At 48.9% G+C, this 18017-nt stretch overlaps 5 protein-coding genes across 5 annotated transcripts; 3 read left to right on the forward strand and 2 right to left on the reverse strand.

The window, feature by feature from the left end:
• Window positions 1-621: 621 nt before the first annotated feature.
• NEUTE1DRAFT_141679 (uncharacterized protein) lies at window positions 622-3526 on the forward strand (the record flags this gene model as incomplete). Its single annotated transcript, XM_009857099.1, has 3 exons — window positions 622-646; window positions 1989-2094; window positions 3493-3526. 3 exons carry the CDS (start codon window positions 622-624, stop codon window positions 3524-3526), a joined length of 165 nt encoding a protein of 54 aa, XP_009855401.1.
• A 507-nt stretch (window positions 3527-4033) lies between these two features.
• NEUTE1DRAFT_132620 (uncharacterized protein) lies at window positions 4034-6558 on the forward strand (the record flags this gene model as incomplete). The annotated part of the gene is made up of 3 exons (XM_009857100.1): window positions 4034-4235; window positions 4310-5675; window positions 5730-6558. 3 exons carry the CDS (start codon window positions 4034-4036, stop codon window positions 6262-6264), a joined length of 2103 nt encoding a protein of 700 aa, XP_009855402.1.
• A 1210-nt stretch (window positions 6559-7768) lies between these two features.
• Window positions 7769-9918, reverse strand: NEUTE1DRAFT_125412 (uncharacterized protein; the record flags this gene model as incomplete). The annotated part of the gene is made up of 2 exons (XM_009857101.1): window positions 7769-9333; window positions 9630-9918. The coding sequence occupies 2 exons, from the start codon at window positions 9916-9918 to the stop codon at window positions 7769-7771; spliced, it is 1854 nt and encodes a 617-aa protein (XP_009855403.1).
• A 3854-nt stretch (window positions 9919-13772) lies between these two features.
• Window positions 13773-15295, forward strand: NEUTE1DRAFT_89466 (uncharacterized protein; the record flags this gene model as incomplete). Its single annotated transcript, XM_009857102.1, has 3 exons — window positions 13773-13904; window positions 14130-14455; window positions 14677-15295. 3 exons carry the CDS (start codon window positions 13773-13775, stop codon window positions 15206-15208), a joined length of 990 nt encoding a protein of 329 aa, XP_009855404.1.
• Window positions 15296-16405: 1110 nt separating this feature from the next.
• On the reverse strand, window positions 16406-17788 carry NEUTE1DRAFT_149472 (uncharacterized protein; the record flags this gene model as incomplete). Its single annotated transcript, XM_009857103.1, has 2 exons — window positions 16406-17408; window positions 17481-17788. The coding sequence occupies 2 exons, from the start codon at window positions 17786-17788 to the stop codon at window positions 16406-16408; spliced, it is 1311 nt and encodes a 436-aa protein (XP_009855405.1).
• Between the last annotated feature and the right edge of the window lie 229 nt (window positions 17789-18017).

An 18017-nucleotide genomic window follows, 5' to 3' on the forward strand; every position in this document is an offset into this window, starting at 1 on the left:
CTTCTCTTCTATAACCGAATTTTAATAATAGTTACCTCTTTATTTCTTTCCCTTACTATATTTAATAAAGTCTTTAATATAATATAATTATTAATACTATTCTAAGGTACGCCCCGGACTAAAATACCTATAGTATTTATAGTAATAAAAGTATCCGAACTAAAGACTTCCTTAACCTATATTTGATTTTACTAATATTAGTTATATATAGACTTATTAAATATAATTATATAATCTCCTATTATTAGTATTCTAATAACTATACGGATTATTAAACTAAATTTCTTTTTACTTAAATTCGCTACTAGGGCTGTCTTTATATCTTTATTCGAATAATTTATAAATTCGGCGGTAATTATCGCCCTTTTAATTATAAATTACTATTCGAAATTAAAAGGAATAAACTTCTTAATAATAATAGTAAATAATTATTAGAGGGTAGTACTAATCTTATTCGGGATAATTTTTGCTATAATATTAACCTATTTTTTTAACGCTTCTTAAATACCTTTTTTAATCTTTTTTAAAATATCCTTCTTTAGATTATTAAAATCCTTTTTAGTAATAAATTAGTCGGTTCTAGCCCTATTAACCTCGGATTACACGGACCTACTTTTTCCGATGTATACCTTTGCGAATTCGAGAAGTAACTCTCGAACTTAGCGTTAGTCTTCGGTTAAAATAATATTATAGTCCGCAAACTTATTCGCTCTAACGATAAATTTCTTCAATATTTTATTGTTTTTTTCTGTTTTATCCGAGGTTTTCGTAGTAAATATAGTTTCAGGGTCGTTATATATTGAAATTTCTACGAGTAGGTTATAAACGTTATTTTCGAATTTACGAGTACTGCTATTAATAGCTATTAGTAATAATAATATAATACTATCGCTATATTCGTTGTAGGATATCGTAAGGGACATAGACGACCCTTCTAAGTCGATTGCTATTATTAATTTTCGTTTTAGAGCACTCCTCGACCAGAAATTAGCGTTTCCGGTTTCGGCGTCGTTTTTTTAATAAATAATAGTAAAGGTAAATACAAGTTTTTATATAGACTTTAATTATATATTATAATACTAATAATAGAATTTATTAGCTAGAAAAGAAAGAATTAAATAAAAAAATACTATTTTAGGGAATTATAAGTCCGAATACTATAATAGAAATCAATTATATAAGTTTAACAATAGGTATACTAATTTTATATAATAATATAGTAATTAGTAATCCATTTTCAAATTATTATAAATTATTTTAATTTATAAAAGATTTTAATTCTAATAATATCAATTTGTTTTACTTTATATTATATATATTATATATATATCTTTTATTAATTAATTAATTTATATTAATATAAGTTAATACCCACCCTTAATACTATAATTAGGTATTATATTAATATATTCTTTAATTAGAAATATTATAATATAAATATTTTAAAATTTCAAAAATTCGTTAAAAATTACCAAGTATATAAATATTAGTACTATTTGTATCCTAGAAGTAGGTATACTCTATAAGTATAATAAAAACTTATTTTTATAGAGATGTATATATATAGAAATTATGTAGAATTTTTATTAAAAACCCCTACTTTTTACCTCTTTATAAGAAATGTAATTAAGCTCCCAAAACTAGTTGTTTTTAGAAAAGAAAATTATAAGGGAGGTAAAATACTACGTATTAACCTATTCCTAAGTTTTTATAAGTTTTGGCTAAGTGGTGGTTGTGTAATTAATTCTTAAATTAAATACCTATTAGAAGTGGGTTATTTTGGCTGTCCGTTTGGGTTTTGTCGTGTCCGGCGGTTTTGTCGCCAACTCTGTAGAGCAGAGTTGGAGACCCGACAGAACCTGGACCCCTCTCCAACAAGTACCATACCTGTTTGAAAAGGGTTCAGTCAGAATGCCATAACGAGTACCTGCGATACGTTAGGCTGATTCGATGCTGCATATAATGATCCTGAACTAACATGAGAAAAGGCAGTCATATCCGCGCCGCAACCCCCTTCCCCGACCTGCCGTATCGAGAAACCAGGACCGACAGAGTTATCAACTATGAGAATGAGCTGCTACTGATGGCTCCTTTGTGAGAGATATGAACCATTTTGTCGTAAGAGGAAGAATGGGGATTAAGAAAGGTTAGGTCAGCGCCTTTCCCGCGGCGGACACATCCGTAAGTAGTCTTCGATAGGGCGAAGCAATTGGCTTTTGAAGAGCAGCCGTTCGATAACTGAGCATTTGAATATTCGAGAAGGCGGACGACGGGAGCGGGTAAAGCCTCTCGCGTTCCTCTTGAGGCTCACGGGTCAACACCGACTGGCACAGGTGCAGAGGGTGGGGTGTCACAGTCTTTTGCTTCCATTACATGGATTGGCTGGCCTCGTCTAGCCTCTTGATTCTTGTCTGACGGCCACTTGACAACATTCGAGGCTTAACTCGCAACGCTATCTCTGTACCGGATGACGTTGACCATGCTCAAGATTGGTCATGGCAGGCGGTGCTCTCCATCAAATCTCAAAACCGCAGGTGGAGGTTAAAAATGATCCGGTTCGCGACGCGTAGAGGTAGGCTTCCCTAGATTGGGGGCGGATGCATGTTCCCGGGCTTGCGAATTCACTTCCAGGATCCGAGAGCAGACTGTGCAGCACACGCGCAGTTCTGGGGGAGGGCAGGGCAGCTAGGTGACAGGGCGCATGGCAGATTGTGGACAGAGGCAAAAGAAAGGGTCGAGTCAACACTACGAGAACGCGAAGGACTTATCCAGGCGTAGGCAAACGTAGGGTCGAGATGCTGTTCCTTCTATTTTATCCACCTCACTGCCGCGACGGATTGGCTTTGTTCAGAACATCCAGGAACCAACCTCAAGTAGATTGAAGCGAATTCAGCACAGGCCAGAGCCGTCCCTTGCACTTTTCGCGTGGGCAGGCCCGGCTCGCCTTAGCGTCGACCCACCCAATTAAGCCCCGAGAACGGTGGTGGAACCCTTCCAGGGCAGGGCAGTGCTGCTTGTTACATCTACCCCAATGCAGCCTCTCCTATCAATCAAGTAGGTTACCTCTATCCAATCAGCTTCCTCCCCCAACCGTCCCCCGTGGTCGTTCCCAACTGAATGCTCCTCCATCTGCCCTTTCCAATCTTTTTGCCCAGCAGCCTGGAATGGAAGCTGCAACCGCCAGGCGCCCAGTGTCATGCTCCTGCCCAGCTTCCCTCTGTCCTGGTGCCCCCGTGTGCCTGTGCTACCGACGCTATCCCACTCCCGGCTGTAATCTTGGCGCTTGTACCTTCTGTGTAGACATCTCATTTCTCGAAACCTGGAACAGGAGGGCATGAAGCCCGATCTCCTCCAAGACTTCCCACTTCGTCCAGACTCAGTGGCAATGTCCTTTCCCCGTCTGGGAATTGCCAATTGACCCAGCTCGACCAAGACAACCTAACTTCGACGACGACAACGACGGCGTCAACAAGATACTGACTGTAATTACAGGCAGCAGCAACAACAGCAACAAGGCCGCCGATGAGAGTGGACAGAGACTGCCCGTTGAGAGACGCCCATCCAATAAGAAACGATATCTCCTGAGGATTTGGCCCGTCATCTGCGGCGATCCTGTGGTGCCTCATTTCCACGCTTTTACACGACACAAAGCCGCGACCACAATAACATCTAATCAATACGATCGCAACCCCGCCGTCTTCTCACGCACTCTCTCTTTTACCTCCAGGCCTGGTCCTAGGCTCGTACACTCTTTATTTTTTTCTAAAAGTTCTACCAGCAAGACGCATGTTCCTAGTAAGCGTATCTGACTTGCGACTACTTTCGGGGCTTCTCTCCTTTCAACCCCACCCTCCAATTCTGGTTACACCATCTGTCCGTCCAGAAAGCCTCCATTGGCAACGCAAAAGGCGCCAATTCACCACCATCCTCCTGGCCACGTCCTGAGGACGCTGGAAATTCTTCGTCGACGACCCGGCTCTTGACCTTCGCCTATTCCGACTCATTGCCTGCCTGAAGTGCAACAATCTTTACCATGTTGCGGCCCGCGACGCCCCTCGCGGTGCTGCTTTTTGCAGCATTCGGGCTTCTCACGCTGGCCACCATATCCACGCCAATCATCAAGCAAATCCCCTTGAGCAGCTTCGAGATCAAAGATGTGGGCGATTTGAGCTTTGGCGTTTTTGGTTACTGCACCTCAAGCGGCTGTAGTCCTATAGAAATTGGCTACGATACCTGTGAGTTGTTGCGCGTGTAGTGTCTCGCTCCATGTCACACTTCAATGTCTTGTGTCAAGTGCTGATTCTTACAGCCGCCTTCTCTGACAAAATCAACTCGGACTTCGACATCCCCAGAGCAACCCGTTCTACACTTTCAAGTATCCTGATTGTGCATCCAGTCGCTGCCTTGATCACCCTGATTAACTTCGTCCTTGCTATTGTGGCCCATTTTCACTCACCATCCCATTCAGCGCGGTACCTCCTGATCCTATTCATTGTCAGCTTTGTTGACTTTATTGTCTGCCTGTTGTGCTTCCTCGTGGATGTGTTACTCTTCATTCCACACTTATCATGGGGCTCTTATATTGTCGTTGCCGCCACCATCTTGGTAGCGTTTTGCGGCCTCGTAACCTGCGCCATGCGCCGAACACTTGTTAACAGGAAGGCGAACAGGAAGCGCATTGCAGAAAATGCTGAGATGAGTGGAGAGAACTACTACAACCGTCAGGCACAAACTGCCCCTGTCACGCAGGTTACCGGCCCTCAACCAACCGTACCCATGATCAGCGGCGCGAACGGCGGAGGAGACAAGCTGCCCGAATTCACTACTTTCGAGAAGAAGGACGACCGTAGCGAGGAAAGAATCCCACTTACGTCGGTTAGCCCCATCGATCGGTCACCAGCGACACTAGTCAACGATAGCACGCCACCCAACTTTATGGATGGTGCGCCCTCTCGATCACCATCTACCACACCTGTTGGCCGAGACCAGTACGGGAACCCACTACCACCTCAAGATGGATATGCCATGAGGGGTGGCCCTCAAAATGAGCGTTTGAATTCACGGGGTAGGGGTGGTATGCCGCCCGGAGGCTACCGTGGACGTGGTGGCTTTCCCGGACCTGGAAGAGGTGGTGGACCTCCCCAAAATGGACGAGGAGGCTATGGCCCACCAGGACGAGGAAGAGGAGGCTATGGTCCGCCGCCCCGCGGATACGGAGGTCCAGGACCAAGAGGTGGCCGAGGCCCGCCGCCTCAAGGATACCAAGGCGGGCCGGACCGAAGGCCATCGCCAGGTGCTCCCTATGGACCTGGCCCTGGTGTGGGCACCTATGGTCCCAGTCAACCAGCGCCGTACGCTAATAGGCAACAGTCCCCCGGCCCTCAATTTGCTGCGCCGGGATATGGGAACCCTGAACAACCAGGACCTCAGTATTCGGCATACAACCCGAGACGTGTCTCGCTCCCAAGAGCCGAGTCTCCTCCTCCGCTCCCCGGCATCGATGACGGCATGCCCGGACCTGCCGTAGAGCTGGATGCTTCTCCCGCAAATCCGGGCGTTGGGCAGTACGGAATCAGGGACAGTGATTCAGATGTCGCCGGCATGTTGGCTATGCAGCAAGCCAGGGTTCCAGACCCGGATCGCGGCAATGACGCGAATGGTCATAGCCAAGACGGGTAAGTGATGCTTCCAAACATAGCCAAGAGTGATGATCATTGCTGACGGATCAGGCCCAACGACGTTTACGTACCGCCCAGACAAGCATGGAACCAAGGACTTGGGGGAAGCACCCCGGGACTAGCGCCACCAACAGCCCGTGGTCCAACACGTCCGATTTCTGAAGCCGTCACAGCTACAGTGGCCAGTGATTATTACGAAGACGTCGATCCGCGCTTTGCTGAGCCTTCAGCCGCCGCAGACAAAAGGCCACCGCCCATCTCCATGCAGCCACCCCCAGCATCCAACTCATATGACGACATTCCCAACCGAGCTAGGAGCCCGGCTGAGTCCGAAAACTCTAACTTCACCTCGATATCCCAGCGAGGCATCAACCCGCGTTGGAACTCCGCCAACACACCGATGCCTCCCCCCGTAGCGGGAGTCTATGCAGGAGGAGGAGGAGGAGGAAATGTGGTACCTCGGCGGCCGGTTAATCGCCCCGGCGCTGGTCCTGCTGATGGCTCAGATCTGTTTCTCAACTCTAACCCAGACTTCCAACTACCCGGGCGCGGTGGCAACATGCCTAGAGCGGCCGGCCCCCGGTAATGAATTAATAAGCTGACAGGAGTTATAAAGAAGGGTTATGATTGGCGAAGGGCAGAGTAACTTGCTTTGATCGAGTGGACCGGGCACATGTTTCTGGATGGATATGTTTTTCGAAAGCTTTTGACATTTGCCAACGGCTTGTGATTGATGGAATGAGAGAACATATATATAGTATGATCGGTCAGGTAGTTAGCACAAAGCAGGGCAGGCCTGGAAGGCAGGATGAAGAGAAAGAAGATTGAGGGGAATTTGTAGCGCTTGTCATTCCTCCCTGTATTGGGTCTGGTTCTTAATATTTTTTCTGGTGGTGGTTTTCGTTCTTTTTTTTTTCTCTCTCTTTTTCTTCTTTTTCCCTTTCTTTCTTCTTCAAACGAAACAGACAGGGAAGCGAAACAGAGCGTGTAACTTGATGACACCTGATATATACGACACTACTACCCATCCATACCTGTGTCACATACAAATGGACGAGGTATATCTTCTTTTTCACCTCTTTAATTCTGTCTCTTCTTTTCGTGATGGAGGACACCCTCTTTTTCATTTCAGCTTTCGTGACAAGAAAAGTTGAATTGATGCTAGTAAACACGGAAATTTTACGCCACACCCGAGAAGACAAGATGCTCGTGCTGTCAAGGGGGAAATAAATGTGGAAGGAGCTGAAGGATAGATGGAGGGCGATGCATCCCCTGAGTGGTGTGCAAATTCAAATAGTTCAATTGAACACTTGAGATTGACCTTTTTTTTCTTTTGTATAAATGTTTTTGGTGAATATTTATTGATACATATCATTGTGTCTTTTTGATACAAAGTTGCATCTTGTTCATCCTTTTCACGTTTTGGCTTCCCATAACTCATGCATGACTTCCCCTCTTCCCCGTATACCGCATGATGCTCGAACGACACGTTAAAGGATGTTGCGATATCGACGACAAGACTGGTGGCTTTTGTCGCTGACACTGGACAATAAATGAGTGCTAGGAAACTTTTGAACTGCATAAAGCTATGAGCATCAAAGGGAACAGCGGCAGCGATTGAGAGGATCAGTTTCTATCGAAACTATTATAAGACTAATAATAACGATGAAGTGTCAACAACCATGATGGTGCGAATCATCATGAGTCAATAGAGTGACTGTTTGATGACACAAAGGAAGTTGACGCCTGGTCATGGCAGACGATATATAGACGTGATATCTTCAAAGTCTCCAATCTCTGAAATTCAACCCGAATAACCATGCTCAGCAAAGGGGATTAGGAAGATAGGAAATACAACAGTTATACCTGAACGCCATAGACGCAGTTTATTTTTCGTTCCCCTCCCCTCAATTTGACTTATGACCGGCTCGCATGGTCGCTATCCATATATGGTGAGAACTAGCTGGATGTATAGCAATCATCCAAACAACCCATTTCTGACGATTAATAAAATGAAACAATGTAGCGCGAACTTGCGATGCAAAAGGGATAGGTAACTAGCTACAGGGTCAATATCCCAGCTGGCGGCATCAGTATCCGCGTCTAGTGACCCGTCTGGCCATCTTCTTCTTCACCGGCTCTGGCTTCGTGGTGAAGAAACTCTTGTTGCCATCCTCAGATGTATCAATCCATGCTGGATCAGCTTTGCTCCAATCAGACGGAAAGGGATTCTGTGGATCATTGAGCTTCGAACCCTGCTTGCAAGCAAGCAGCGTAGCCAGCGCCATAGTCACCAAAGGGTCGCCACACTCCTTCTCATCGTTACTGTTGGGCTCTCTGCGCTCACCTCCAATGACCCCGAGTTTGCTCTCCGAAGTTCTAGCAGAGGAGATGGACAGTAGCTCATTAGCCTTATTCTCGAGTAGCCTCACGCCCGAGTAGAATATTCGGTCTACTCTCTCTCTTCTCCATGCTTCTTCTTCCGGTGATTGGTTCCAGGCCAGAGCTCTAGATTGAAGAGGATAACGCTCGTGCTGATGATCATCTAAGGTGGGAAGTTGCCCAGAGTAGCTGCTGGGCAAGTCGTCCCTGAAGTAATGCATGGCTTTGTCAAGGGGCAGAGTGTCCAGATTTGGGACCTTGTTTGGTGAATAGCCATTGTTGCCGAAACGCTGCTGAGATATATCTTCTGTATCTTCAAGGAAAGAAGTCCGAGCCACCTTAAGACGGTCATCAACTGGAGTTGCTCCTGAAACTAAAACTGAATGCAGTCGATCGCCTGGTCCATGAAGTTCTTTGTTCCTGCTCGAAAGTGACTGAAGCGCAGAATTACCGCGGACACTGGAGTCATTCTCCATGGACAGGAAACCTGGCGAGTTACGGAGAGGTAATCTCTCGTCATCATAGGAGCGGAAGATCCTGTAAGTAGATTCCGCGGTCGATGGCTTGTACGGTCGCTGCCCCGGTGGGCCTGCCGTAAGAGGTTGGGGGGTTCCTATAGCGGCAGATGTGGTGCCGTATGGAATAGCAGACTGATTCCATCCAGTGAATGAGGGCTTGCTGAGAAGCGAAGAGGGTGTATCAGGTTTGTTGATGCCATAATGAGCTGTACGTGCCTTGGCCAGAGCGAGAGTGTTCTGAGCTTTCTTCTGCATAGGGTTCGGGTACGATGCGAGGCTCGTGAGACTCTTGACAGAGAAGGTTGACGCAAGGAGTATATCATCTCCAGTGGAGCTGTCATCGTCTCCAGTCGCTGAAGTGTTCTCCTTCAGGTCGGGAAGGGCGCCCAAGGCCGCAGTCGAAGGTGCTGGAAGATTTCCAGCTCTGATGGCAGGAAGTGACATGACAGCAGCTTGAGATTTCTCTGCATCGGCAAAGGGGCTGACGGCTCGATCAAGGTTTTGCTGCAAAGGCGAATAATGTGGCAAGGTAGTTTTTGTGAGAGGGGGTGATATCTCCGCTTCTGCCACGGGCAAAGCCGATAGGAGTGAATTGGGGAACGGACCGTAACCGTAGTGGCCCGGAGGTGACTGGAGTCCGTTGAATCGACGAGTGCGAGGCCGTCGAGTGGGAGGGTGTATCGGTGCCGTTGCATTGGGATTGTGAAGGGTGCCGACGGTATTAAAAGTAGCCGGCTTGGATGCCTTCGTCGTGTCTGTAGGCGAAAATATGAATGAGTTAGATGGAGGTGACGAAAAAGGATCCATTTGGATGGCTGGGCTGGTTGCACTTTGCTAATGAAGAAGTTTTGGGCAGATGGAGGAGAGTATGAAGGAAGGATGAATATGGAGATGACTTGCAAGTTGGCAAGGACGATATTTCAGTTCGCCAAAGCAAGGGAATGGAAGTTATTGGAGGGCCTGGCTGCCGGCCGCCATTGGCATAACTGGCTATCAAGGAGCAGTAGGGTTGAGTGTGGAAAGAGGAAAGAAAAAGGCCGGGACAACGTACCTTCTATGTCGGTTGTTGTGGGCTTGTGATCAGGAGATGTCGCAGCTGCCAATGCAGACTGAGCGCGCAGCCACTCTTGCAACTTGATTTCGCTCGCCATCAGATGAGCATGGCGAGCATGTCGCGGTTGTAGCATATCGGGGCTTGGAGGGGTAGGGGTATAGACTGGTATAGCTATCGTGTTCGATTTTTCTTCAGGTTGGCTCGCAGAGTAAACCTCAATCGCGGGAATGCGTCGAGGGGGCGCTTGCGAAACTGTCGCGGTCGGCTTGACGGGTTCGAGCGCCATCTTCAACTGCATAGTAGGAAAGACAAGCTGCTGCGCTCTAACTACCTACTCGCCCGCTGCGCGGCTGGGGTTCGGATTTTGTGACTGGAGCAATCACGACCTTGTTTGGCTTTCCTGTTGAGTACCTCTAGGTGGGAAGCAAAGGTGGTTCGCGAGGTGTTGTTGAGTAGGAGCAGAGGCGGTTGGGATTTTTGTCGTGGGTGCTTTCTTTTATACCCAGCTCTCCGCGGTTCGCCCGATAATTCTGTAGGCCCCGCCCCTCTGCAATGCCCGCAAGTGAAAGGAGGGTTGTTCTTTCCTCTTAGGAGGCAGTGCGCGCGTTCGTCCTTCCAATGTTGTCACGGTGTGATTTGTCTGCCGTCCCATTTTTCGGAAACGACGACTGCGGCTTTGATCCGTGTCTCCGTCATTGCCTGCGACCAATCCCACTGCAGGGGCAGTCTCGAAATAAGTACCTATATTACCCTTCTGATTGTAACATGAAAAACCTACTGCCAACCTGGAAATCAACATGGAAAGGACGTGTAGTGAATAGATCTTTCGTCGAGAAGCCAGCAAGACCTGGGAAGAGACAGGCACTGGTTCGCTTTGCTGATGACAGGAAAGCCAGAAAACAAAGTATCATGTGCCAATGCGGCGGCCTCTTGTTATCATGTCTCTAGGCATTGACTCTAGAGAGAGGAAAGAATGCCGCATCTCAATCACAGTAGACTAAGTTGACATATATAAGAAGTCGAGCCAAAGGATGACAAAAACAGCTCAAATCCTTGCCAGCACCTCTATATCCAGACCGAGTCGGCGCCAATAGTATTGATTAACCAGCCATGAGTTGGTGCAATGTCCAGTGAGTTTTCTTTGCTCATACAAATAGCTTGCTACTTCACTAGGCCAGTTTGATACCACGTAAAAGATCGACTGAGAAGGAAGAAGGGAACGAACAAAGAGACGAAAGTGAATAACGGCCATTTTGTTAGGTCCTTCTTGGGTTTGAGGCTGGCCGTGGACGTCAACAACCCATATTCTCAGATGACTTTTTTTTACCCCTCGAGATGACAACTAACTGTATATTGAATCAATGGCTGGGAAGATTTCCCCATAGCTTCCTTGATGGTACCATACGGCTCATTGAGGACATATAAAGTAAGTAATGGAGAAAAATATTTCGTGGATTAGACCACTCACCTGCATCACAGCGCGTGGGATCGAAACATGGCATACCGCATAATCTCATCTTACAACAATGTAGGGATCTTTCGGTCTGATGAGTTTCTCACAAACGGGCTATGGTGCACAAGCTCCACGTGAAGGAGATGAAGACCAGAGAGCGCATACCATCTACCCAGAGCATGGTAAAGCCTGGCCGGGGATGTCTAACATCACGTCTTATGATCTGTAAACCCGAGAAAAATATGTCCCAGTAGCCGTGAGGCCAACGAGTATAGCCCGCAGTCCTTTGCCAGTCAGTCCAGCCTCCTACCCAGAGCTTGCCGGCTCACGAGAGAGGTTATGAGTGGGAAATCGTGAACCGTGTGTGGTCATAGGCGCCAGAAATGACCTGTTTCGCATTACTGATGCGGCAGAGTATCCAGACCATGATGTACCGCGAAGGTAGGCATGTGAGAAAGGATGATCCTTCGTTCCAAGACATTATGGCTCTTCGAGAGCCAAATGTGGGATAATCACTTATAGATACGGAGGATCTGCAACGGTGTGGTTTTACACTTTGCCGCCTCAGTTTAAACGATGCAACTTCTGTTACTCTCATGTGGTAAGCAACGAGGGTCGAGAGGGTGTGTGTATAGAGCGGAGCTTAGATCATAACATCAGGTTATGAGAACTCAGCTAATGAAAGAAAGTTGATGATATCATGGTCTCACTCATTTCACTCCCCAAGCGTAATGAAGAAGAACGACCGAAGCTATGGAGATCCATAATATGGGAACAAGAGGCAGTGATTGTGGAAATACACAGTTGTCCGCTTCGATACATCAAAGACTGTACAGGAGTGTCTTGAGTATTGTATTTACCCAATATTCCCGTATTCGAATGTCCGCGGCAGGGCTTCTCAACATTCACATGCCTAAGCTGCAAGAAGAGACGCTCTTGGTACAGCGCGCCAAACGTGGACTGTCGTGGTAGTCGGTCAGGAGACCTGTATAAAAGAAATTGGGTCAGAAAAGACGAGAAACAATGAGAAAAAAAAAAAGCTTGAAACAGATGTTCCGTTCGGTAGCTTCAGTGAGCAGGAGTTATTTTGGGCTGTCAGTGGCTCGGAACGCGTTCCGGCGAAACTTGTGACCCCGAAGTTGTTGGCAATGGCTTCGGTAGCAGTGGAGAGTGGGTCCCAAAAGTCGCTGATCATTTGCTCCAGACCCGACCGGAGCGGGAAGGCCTTCGGAGTGGGGCTCATTGACAACCTCTCTCTTCGTTGGGGGGAGCCTCGACCTGGACCTCGACAACAACCTTACTTTTGTTTGGCCGACCCTGCTTACATAGGTACTTCACGGATGCTCGTCTTGCCCCCGCTGTTAGTATGGCGAAATAACGATGGCAAGAAAACAAATTGTGTGGGAACGTTTCAGGTTGTTCAAGATTCCGGACGAGCAGACGCGAACCACGGATCTTGACCACCACATCATGAAGCGCGCTGCCCGGTTGAAGCATCACCCCTCGCGTTAAGAGCGGGGCCCCAAGTTTCATATCGAGTTGCAGAAGAATGTGGCTGTCGGTTTGGGCGTCTGGTAACTTTGTTGTAGACTTTGAGGGGGGATTGATGTCGTCACCCGGGTAATCGAGCACCCAAGCGCCGCGCTGTCAGCATCTGAAGATGTTAAGTATAGGGAAAAGAATAGAGGTAAGCATCGGTCTGTCCTCTCGTTGCTGCCTCGAGATAAACCTTCTGAGACGGCTCGTGGATGGGCAACATGGAAACTTAGGTATGCCCTCGACCCCTTTTTCTTCGCAGGATGTTTTGGGGCTGGTTGGCAAGGGTGCAGAGTGTAATTGCTCCTGGTGGGATTTCGAACCGTGCTGGGCGGGCCAGTCTATCCAGGTCCCAAAAATTCCACCCTAAGCATTTAGTTCAGCATGTATCCCAAGACATCAGTACTTAGCATTGCATACAGCTTTCCGTACTCTCCACCAGGAAAATCGACAACCTTTTTATCTCTTCAACTCAGATATTGCTGGGAAATTTCTTTTCGCAACTCAGCTGGCCCAAAAGGGGGCTTTTTGGGTGAAATGCTGCATCCTGAGTTGCAGAGCACGTTTGGCTGAGGGACATGTCTCGAGGAGAAAAGAGGTCTGTGCACTTCCTCAAAAGGGTAAGTTTTTGGGACCTGGATAGACTCGCCGGCTGGGCTTCGGGCGACCCGTGGTGTCAGTAATGACCGCTTAGAGGTCCCTCTACACCCGCCTCTTAACTGTGTGACCCCACACCCGACTTTCGGTGCTGCCGTCTTTGGCACTTCAGTGCCCTTTCCCATCCATCCCTCATCCCGCCTTCATACACCTACATATACCACCAGCTGCGCTTTGGTTGCAGATCCCTGCCTGGCCACCGAATCCATACCTATAGGTAGTGCAGCCCTCTGCAAGAATCCCGCCTTCCCCTCGCCTTTTCGATCTCGGTCTCGACCGAACAAGTTCCTGGGCTGTTGTCAGAAAACAACTGCCATTTTCACACTCGCTCCGCTATTCCTTTAGGTGACCATTCGTCAAACTGCACAGGTCCTTTCGTTCGCTTTTGGAGATCACAATCCTTCTTGGCTACGAAGACATCAGGGTAACGCACGATATCGAATGGACAAACACTCGATACGATACCCCGAGCACATCAACTAGCTTATCAGACCATGGACTATACAAACCCAACATACTTCGCCGGCGCCGCCGCCCAGCCGCCGTACCACTTTATCGGTATTGCTCCCCTCACCCCCTCGCATTCAAACTCGGCCTCTTCGGACGACTTCAACGCCTCTCCACAGGTGAGTTCCATGCTTTGATTCAGATGGAACTGGAAGAAAGAAGCGGATGAAAGAGCAGACTCGGGGGATTGCTGATTGTCGCTTGTTACCTATGGACCCGAATGGCATTTGCTCTGTCGCTCCTACGTTTCTCCGCATGCCATTCATGTTCCTCCTCTGCACCTCCCGGCCCGTTAGCGCACCATCTTCCGGGGCAATCGAATAGCTTACACATTCCTCATTCAGGAAATCTTCGACCAATTTCCGAACGGGCTCCCACATGACCAGTTCCAGAATTTCGAGGCGTTTGCCCAGTTCAACAACCAATCAACGACCTTTGCCGGGCCCCCGACTCCTCCGACCCAGCAACTTCTTCCGACCACGCAGCCTACGAACGGCACCATACACCTTCAGCATCAACAGCAGTCCGCAGCCGACCTCCTACGATCCCTCAACAATGCCAAAGGAGACCCCGCCGACGAAGCCCGAGCCCGCAGACAGGGCTCAAACTCGGATGAAGACGAAAACTTGACACCCGCTCAGTCGAGGCGGAAAGCCCAGAATCGCGCCGCGTACGTTACACACCGCCTCTCTGACTATCTTCTGCCCTGTCCCGTCAGACAAGCAGAGGAACCCTTGAATCACGCCGTCACACGTCTCACATATACCCTCTTGTGCCACGTTGCCTCTCTCTTTCACCTTCGCTCCCATACCTTGGACCCTACAGATCATGTCAAGAAGAGCGTTCGAAACCACAGTATCTTAGCTAACTCTTTCTTTTTATCATCTCTAGTCAACGAGCCTTCCGCGAACGCAAAGAACGCCACGTCAAAGAACTCGAGAACCGTCTCCAACAGCTGGAGGAAGAAGCCCAGGTGACAAGGTCAGAGAACGAAAAGCTGAAGCAGGACCTCCAAAAAATCAGCACCGAGAATGAGATATTGCGGGCGACATCTTTAGCGGCTGTCGGTGCTGCCGCCGCTGGGTCGCCACTAGGGAGCGCCGGGACGCCGATGACGACGGGCCCCATGTCGTACAAGCCGACCGATTTTTACACTAATCTGCTGGAGAACCATAACGAGAAGACGCCGAGCCACCGGGTGGTCAAGAGCGAAAGCGGGGAGCGCTTGTTGGCAGCCGGTGCGGCTTGGGACCTGATGCAGAACCACGAACTTTTCCAGCGCGGGTTGGTCAATATTCAGGCTGTCAGTGAGCTTCTGAAGGGCCAGGCGAAGTGTGATGGCCAGGGTCCGGTGTTCGAGGAGAGGGCCATTTTGGAGGCGATCGAACAGAGTGTGGCAAGTGGGAGCGACGAGTTGCTATGAGGCGGCGGCTCCCGAACTGCGGTCGAGAAGTACGGGGATAGGCGCGACCTAGACGGAGATACCCCGGCAGAAGCACCGTATAGAACGACGGAAACACCGGGCATATATCACGCAAAGGAGAAGCGAGACACGAGTAACCAAATGATGGCAGGGGCGAAGAGGATGCATATCAAGTCACATACAAGCATATTGAGGGCTGGGTGGAATATTGGATGAATGGGTATTGAATTTCCAACCACGAAGCCCATATCTTCGTCGGTTTGACAGGTGTTCGAAGGGGTGGTGGTAAATTGGGGGCAATCACGGGAACCTCATTTGCATTTGTCTTGGAGAAGCGGAGTTGGTTTGTCTTTTGGAATTTGTATTTGACGATGTCTTTGACCTAGGTGATGAAGAACAAACACCACAAGATGGAAACGCCAAGGCTACACAGCCTGTCTATATCATCTGTTTGTGGCTTAGATACCCTTCTCTTTCTATCTGCCGTGAATGTCTAGAAGATCTTGAGCCTCCCAGATCCTAATATTCCAAATCATGACCAGACTTCATAGGCCTTGCTGCCCCATGCTATCTCTACGCATACGCTGTGTGTAGTTGATATCAACTAGAAACATGCCTCTGAGGAACGCCGCGCTAAACAACGCTAGAAATACACGACGTGGTTTCTATCGTTTGCGTACGTAAGTGTTCACCCATTTTCCCCTCGCCTGGTTTTTGTTCTCTTGAGCCAAGCGGCGAATCCCTCTCTTTTTCTACCGTCCCTCCACCACCTCGGCCAAAACCACCCTTTTCCCGAAAGTGAAAAAAATAAGAAATAGAAAGATAGGAAAGCAGATAATCATCATCATGTATCGTATATACCCGTGTCTTCGTCATAGGTAGGTGTACCAAGAACGAGGGCAGTCACTTCCATCATGTTCCCTCGAGTTCGGAATGTCATGATAGGGACTTGCTTCGTATAAATCGGTGCTCCGATCAGTGGGTTGGCACAAAAGTTGTCCTTCATACCCTGGTTATGTCCTTCTTTTCCATCCATCTTCTCCCGCGCGCCCTCGCTCATTGCGAGTTGGCTATGTCCTTATCACTTCGGGACCCCGCACTGCCTGCCGTCCATTAATTGTCCCCCTCTTAACTTTGTCCGCTTCCATTCTTCATCCTGTCACCTCTAATCACAGTAAGAAGAGACCGGCACAGTTATTAGCCCCTCTTCTCCTTGAGCTCGTCTTTGCTTCCCACAACCTGCTTAGACACCTTGGGATCATCTTGACCCTCCACATAGGGGTATTTGATCGTCAAGCACCAAATGTCCAAGTAATCGCAGATGGTAACAATGACGTCCACCACAAAGCTGCCGTACACGCCGACCGCCATCCCAAGCATGCAGAACATGTAGGCAACCTGGTAGACGCCGTCGCCAAGAGCTGAGGGCCACCCGAGGTTCTTGAGGCCGTCGGGTGCATACCTGTGGATGACGGGGCCGAGGGAGTCAAAGACGCCCAGGCCGAGAGGGATCACCATGACGTTCCAGTAGGGGAAGTCGAGCTTGACGAGATGGGCTGTAATCATCTTCCCGACGCTATAGGCGTTGACGATGCCCGCGAAGAGCACGAAGGGCACCAGGTGGCCATGCAGAATGTTGGGCTGCAGGAACAAATAGGCGACCACGAGCGCCCAGGTGGCAAAGAAGGGGAGGAGACCGACGAGGGCGTAGCGCGAGCGGTCGCCGCGGGCGCGGCGGGCGCGTATCACGTTGCGAGCAGATTCGACCGTGTTGTAGACGAGCACTACGGTGCCCTGGACCATGTACCATTCGGTAAAGGAGAAATTGTAAAGAAAGCTGGGCAGAGTCAAGGCGGTGGTGCCGAAAGTGAGGGTCTGGGGAACGCCAAGGGTGGGGAGCATGCCCTGTTGCCAGAAAGAGGCGCCGCTGAGGTAACCGGTCAGGGTGTAAACGCCCACGAGGATCAAGATACCCTCAACGGGTCCGTTGACGATGCCGAGGGTGAGCGTCTTGGTGTGGTACTCATCCCAGGTTTGGACGTAGAAAGTGAGAAGGGAGGCAAAGACGGTCGCGACGGTGTACCAACTTTGGCCCATGTTCTGAGAGGCGGCGAAGATAAGGCATTCGAGCGAGGTGTTGAGGGCGTCGACGCCATGATCGAAGAGCTCGCCAAGAGGTCCGGACTGACGAGTACGACGACTGTGTTGAGGTTCATCGTCAGTCTACCTTGTTTCCGTAAGTTTGACACATGACGGCACAGAAATGACTTACGCTTGGGTGCCATCAACCGCATCAAAAGTCTGGTAGAGGAACAGACCGGCGGCCCAACTGTAGTAGACCCAAGGTGGGCAATCCTGGTCGAGGGTAGGGTTGTACCATAGCAGAGTGAGGAAGTTGGCGACAACGAACATGAAACCCGTGAGCGTGATCAGGTTGGGAGCCATGCTCATGGGGAAGAGCTTGATGACAACATTGGTGTAAAATGGCTTGAGGATGTATTTGGACGTCAAAGAGTGGTCGACGGCCGAGTACTTGTATTCCCGCAAGTTGGGTAGCTTCTCCTGTCGCACGTAAACCATGTCGACTTTGAATCGAGGAGTTTGTATTCGTGGCGTCTAGCGATTCAGTATCTCGTGAGGCTTGAAGGGGTGATTCTTTGTATTCGTGTGAACACCAGAACTCCGGATGACTGATAACGGTTATACGTCCGGTATCGCTCTGTGGTGTTGCTAAGCAACCCAAGTTTGCAGCCTTGGAAGGTCAAGACAGGAGCCAATGCCTCGTTCGGCTTTCGTTGAGAACAGTCTG

The sequence above is a fragment of the Neurospora tetrasperma genome (genome assembly GCF_000213175.1).
Source record: "Neurospora tetrasperma FGSC 2508 unplaced genomic scaffold NEUTE1scaffold_81, whole genome shotgun sequence".
Classification (NCBI taxonomy): domain Eukaryota; kingdom Fungi; phylum Ascomycota; class Sordariomycetes; order Sordariales; family Sordariaceae; genus Neurospora; species Neurospora tetrasperma.